The 5855-nt window shown below is 34.7% G+C and overlaps 1 gene segment (V, D, J or C); it reads right to left on the bottom strand.

Annotated features, from left to right (window-relative positions):
- Window positions 1-1768: 1768 nt before the first annotated feature.
- Window positions 1769-3043, bottom strand: LOC128514878 (immunoglobulin lambda variable 9-49-like). The segment is given in 4 exon segments: window positions 1769-2060; window positions 2214-2306; window positions 2458-2799; window positions 2896-3043. Coding segments are annotated over 4 exon segments (606 nt in total).
- Between the last annotated feature and the right edge of the window lie 2812 nt (window positions 3044-5855).

Here is a 5855-nt window from a genome sequence, read left to right as displayed (position 1 = left end):
AACTCTGTCCAGTACTGTGCTGGGTAGAATGGTTAATAAGTTTTGGTGAGAGTTGTCTCTTATCTATATACGAATGGTTAGTATCTTATCTAATACCAATGGTTTTTCTAACATCTGGAGGTAACATTGCCACAATTTTGTGATATCAGAAAAGCACTGCTGCAATGACATTGTGCTGGAAAACCTGGAAGCTAACTAAAGCTCCAATTTTAAAACAGTATGACAGTTTTCATCATCACTAAACTGGAAACAGAAAGTAAGATGACAAGTTGAACAAGTTTGATCATGTTTATGAGCATGCAATGAGGCACAGAGAGCTTTCACACACATAACAAACTGGACCAGGGTTTAGAGGAAACTAACGCCAGACCATTGCTTTCATGTTTCCCCAATTAGAGTCAGGAAATTAATAACTATAATAATATATCAATACTTAAGTATTTTTACACACAGTACTGTGGAAAGTCTTGACCCACCTCTTGTTTCTCAATATCTTCTTTCCAAACACTTCGCCAGTGCAGTAAAAACATTGATTTTATGATTTGCTTATTCAAATGCTCACTTGTGCTATCAAACTCAAACTTGCGTTGTGCTTAAACTGTATTTCCACTTTCTTTCCACAGTGTCTAAAAGCAGTGCTCGCTCAGCATACGGTTAATGTCTCACACACACATGCACAGTCTAAAACATAAATAAATACTACTTTTCAGTCAGACCCAGACAGTACTAATTGAGATATAACTTACTGTATTAGTTAATTTAACCTGATGTGTTGATTCTAGCTGAGACTTTGAAAACAGTGTGAAATCTACAGAGATGTATGCTAGAGTTATGCTAAGATTGAATAATAAAACCTTCGACAACAATAAATTCTACACTGTAAACTATGTATTTAATATGTGACATTAAACTTATGCCCATAAAAATAATAATGATATAAACTAATGCATGTGAAGAGGAAGTGCTGTAGGTAGCTAAGTGTCCAAAAAAGTACAGGTGCCTTTTATAAGTTATTTCAATGTATTATTATTTATTTTCAAAGTTATGTTTATGTTCAATTGTTTATTCACTGTAAAGGTTTCAAAAAAAATTTTTTTTTCAAATACAAGAGAGTTGCAAGTCCAGGTAAGACAGAATTTTTGCAATAAAAAACATTTATGAATTATGATCTCATTTTCCACAAAGAAAAATTGTGATTCACATTTTAGCAAGAAGTGTGCAGCCCTACTAACGTCCAAAAAGTGCTTTGTAATAACATACCAAATATTTACTTTAAAGCTTGTTAGAATGATATAAACTCTTAATTATACAGTATATTGTATTTACTTGTGTTTAAAGATGTTGCAGTAAATCACTGTATTTAGTGTCTCACTTTTCTAGCAAAATATACAGAAATGAGAGTTGCTCAACACTTTTTCTCAAAACTGTAGGTAGAAATATTAAGAGCCTTTAAGTGTAACAAATCTATTATTTATATAGATATTTATTTTATTCATTTTACATGGACTCATTTTATTACACTCTGAGACTTCATTATTAATTAGTTGTGTGTGATATGTCTCATACACCTTCCTGGACTCTCAAACATGTACATAATGCGATGTGGAAATAAAGAGGACTACTGCTTTGAACACTCACTTTAGATTTTATTTACTGAAATACAATTGCTTAAGGATTTATTTTTCCTAATATACTGTATATTTATGGTCATTTATGGTCCCACACTGCAGTTAGTTTTTTTTTTTAAATATATATATATATATTTTTTTTAGTAGGGCACGCTCTGACATCGTTAGATCTCATGTCCCTTAAATAAATGACATTACAGTTTGACAAAAATTATTCCAGTATACAATTAATATAAGCAATTGCTCTATTTCAATTTTAAACATTTCTTAACCATAAATCAGCAATATTTTCAAATTTAATTTAATTAACATTTTAATTTATTTTTAATTTAAATCCAATCAGTGTTATTGTTAAAATAATGAAGAAAAGAACTCCAACTCTAAAAACGGAAAACCAGACCAGCACATGAATCCGATCAGTATAACTGGAACCTGTAGGGAGAAATATTGAATTGTGTTAAAAAATGTTAGAAGCTGAAATATATAATGTAGTACTCTAGAAAAAAGTGATTTATTCATGTTCTAACTATAGACAATTCTGTTAAAAAAAAAGTTAAAGGAAGTTTATTTAATTAAAAGTCTTACCATCTCTATCTCTGCTGTTTGAACCCTGGTGTGTAACAGAGTGTGTGTTCTTGTTAAGTGTTCCAGGTGTAGGACAGGGTTTCATCTCTTCACCTTTACAAATAAATTGGAAAAGCAGCAAATAAACAGAAATGATACTAAATATGAATAATGTGAAATATTCAACATTTAATGCACATGTACACATAATTCTGGTTAAAGTGTTGATCTGGAATTAGCAGGTTATCAGAGTAAAACTGTTTACCTTCAAACTGCAGACGTGTTCCAGATATGAACTTTACTGTACTTCCGTCCACATATCCACAGAAATATTCTCCTCCATCATCTTCTCTTATTTCATTAATGCTGAGATCAAACTTTTGGTCATTTACAGTAACACTATAGCGGCTATTATTAAATCCCTCAGCAAAAAATGTGTAACTCGGCCCGTAGTGTCTTACAAAAAACTTAGGCACTTCTCCAAAACTCTGTCTGTACCAAGCTAAACTATATTTGTTTCTGACCTCACTAAAGTTACACTCCATAGTTACATTTTCTCCCAGCTTTACTGTTTTCACTTGAAGCTCCTTGATGTCAGAAGTGTTTCCTGTAAAAAAAAAAATAGTGTTTAATATTTAATTTTAATGAATTAATAAAACATGTAAAATGACTATTTTAAGTTAAAGTTTAAAATGTTCCTCACCAGTTGTGCAGAGACAAAGCAGAGAGTAAAGAGCCACAAAGAGTGTGATCATCGTTCCTGTTTAGACAAAGTGATAGTGAGGTAATGAACTTGTGTGTTCAGTAGAAAACCAGGTCCAGACTCACGCCTGATTGGATGTTTTGAAGCTGTGGACTGATTTGATTGGTCCATTAGCTGTAATGAGATGTGAAGCTCACAGTGAATTCTTGTCTATTCTGATGCTGTGATGAGTCACATGTTTGTAATAAAATATGTTTAAAATTGAATGTTTTAAAAAGTAAGGTCATGGTACAAGTTACAGTATTCATCCATCACTGTGGTAATGAAAATAATGTTGAGGATAATAAACTAGCAAACAGTGTGAATGAGAAATAAACATTAAAAACACATGACAAAAAGACATCGGCAGAAAATGCACGTCCGTGTGTGTGTGTGTGTGTGTGTGTGTGTGTGGAGGTATTTAACTTTACTTGAGTAGCCTGGCTCATGATACTTTAACTAAATATGTGACATTTGTGTGTGTGTGTGTACATGCTAAAAAAAAAGGAGGGGTGGAAAAGTTTTTTAAAGAGAGAGAGCACTTTTCACGATGTAGCAATACAGCTCACCACATGCTACATCAATAATGAAATTTTAGTTTTATAGATCTTTTAACAATAGACAGCTTTATAAAAATCTATAATCTATAAATTCTGTACATTTGTACTTGTTCAGTACAAGTTTATATCTAATGATGAAGCCAGACATGATGGTGGTGGGAAAAATCTCCCTGATACTATATGAGGAAGAAGACGAGAGGAAGACGACTCAGAAGAGAACCCATATGAGTTCATCCTCAGTAACTGTGAGTGGTGTTCAGGTGATGAGAACTTCAACCAGAAGTAGAACATCAGGATGGATCAGGGAGGTCTGGAGATCACACAATGGATAAAGAAAAATGTTCAGAGTGTAAGTAGTTCAACCGAAATAACTCCATGACATGAGAAAGCTCTGCTGCAGACAGTAACACTTCTACAAATGTGTTAAATGCAGTTAAATCACACTTGGTTTGAACACTTGTGTCCACTCTCATGACAACTTCTAGGCTCTTTTGACCATTTCTCATCTACATACAAGGTTATTTGCCCCAAACAATGAGCTGATGTTTTGTAATGTGATGAGATAAAAAAACTCATCATGTAAATGTCACCACAATATAATTTTTGGGCTTTGGGCCTTTTTAAGTTTAAAGTTATGTTTAAACTGTGTTTATTCTAGATCTCAAATTACACTATTTAATTCAATCACATTATTTACTGAAGCCCCTCAATAGTGAAATGTGTCTCTGAGCATCAACTTCACAGCATTAAACTTAGATGCTTTCACATTAGGGTCCCGGGATCGTTTTAGAGATCATTTAAGGCCAAAGTCTGATTTATTTCGATCAGTGAAAACACAATCGGTCAGTGTTCAGAAATTTCGGCAAACGTTCCTGAGCTCAGTACGAATCAATCATTCCTAATGTGAAAACGCCTTTAAACACACTTCTAATCACTGGATTGTCACATTTGCTGTAGATATCCATTACTGCTCCCCATTTCCCAGACACAGTACAGGAATAGTGAGAGCCTCATGCTTTTCTACATGTGCTTCACCTGGAGAGACTTTGGCAGGAAGTCCACCTGTCACCACCCACAGTGTTCTTCCAGACCCTCAGAGAGACAGAAAGAGTGAACAGTGTTATCAATGTTGTTAAGGAGACCAGCAGGAGGAGAGAGACATGGACAGTAGTGATGTGCTGTTCGGGTATTTTTTCAACCCGCAGGTCCCGCTTTTATGAAATTATTCGGCCCGGCCCAGCCCGCTCCGCACCACTGTATCTATTTTTACAACCCGCCCCGCCCCGCACCATTAAATAGACATACTAGACATTGTAATTCAAATGAAAACAGCCTTTATTTCAGCCTGAAAGTGCTTGGAAACATCGCTCTGTAAACGGGCAACAACATATGATTATGAATATGAACCATAAATCAGGTCATATTAATAACAAGACAATGATACACATTTTAAACATTTATAAAGCAGCGTTTGTAATCCAGGCTAAACAATTTTTTATTTTAGATTTGTATAGGGCAGGCCTACAGTTTACAGCCTACGCTAAATAACCACTGACTTTTTTTTTTCATTTATGACACGGAAATGTTTATTTAGCGTTTTTACGTTCGCTGTGCAAAAAAAGAATTCTAAAACATTAGATTTAGCAGCCTGACCTTTTTTCTTTTTATGATGTAAATTCCCGACCTCAATTTCTCCCGCACCTCATCTTCCATCTTTACTTTTATTTCTTTGTTTTTGTTGTGACTGGCAGCGGTAGCTGCTTGGAGCTTTCGTGACTTGTCACGTGACGTAACCTTATCAAAGAACTTAATAAAATATGAAAATAGATATTCCCAAATATTTAATATAGGCTATATGGAATTGCACGCAACATACATGGATTTTTTATTTAATTTTGTTTTTAATGACCCGCCCCGCAAATAAAGTGACAATTTCTTTACCCGCCCCAACCCGACCCGTGGGTTACCAGACAACCCGCGCATCACTAATGGACAGTGATGACAAAGACGTAACACACTCAGTCTCTTGGCCAACATTTTAGTCATAACAGTTGAGGAAAACAAGAAGAGACAAAACTGACAGAGATGCTGATGCTGGGGCTTTGGGTCTGACATCCCTTTCATGTTTAAAATTAAACTTAAACATACATCAGTAACTGAAGCTTTAACCAGAAATGTTAATCACTGGATTTATAAAAGTCTAACATCTCTTACAGCCCTGATAAAGAAAGAATCAAACTCTTTAGTTTATATCTCTCACTTTAAACCACACTGCTGTTTCCATTAACACTGACACACACTCTCTGGTGTGAGATGGAAACTAGAGGACAAACTCTCCCGGACTCATAGACTGCAGCAGCA

This window comes from Clarias gariepinus, chromosome 27 (genome assembly GCF_024256425.1).
Source record: "Clarias gariepinus isolate MV-2021 ecotype Netherlands chromosome 27, CGAR_prim_01v2, whole genome shotgun sequence".
NCBI lineage: Eukaryota > Metazoa > Chordata > Actinopteri > Siluriformes > Clariidae > Clarias > Clarias gariepinus.
The sequence above is the reverse complement of the archived record's forward strand: the minus strand, read 5'-3'. Positions and strand labels throughout refer to the sequence as shown.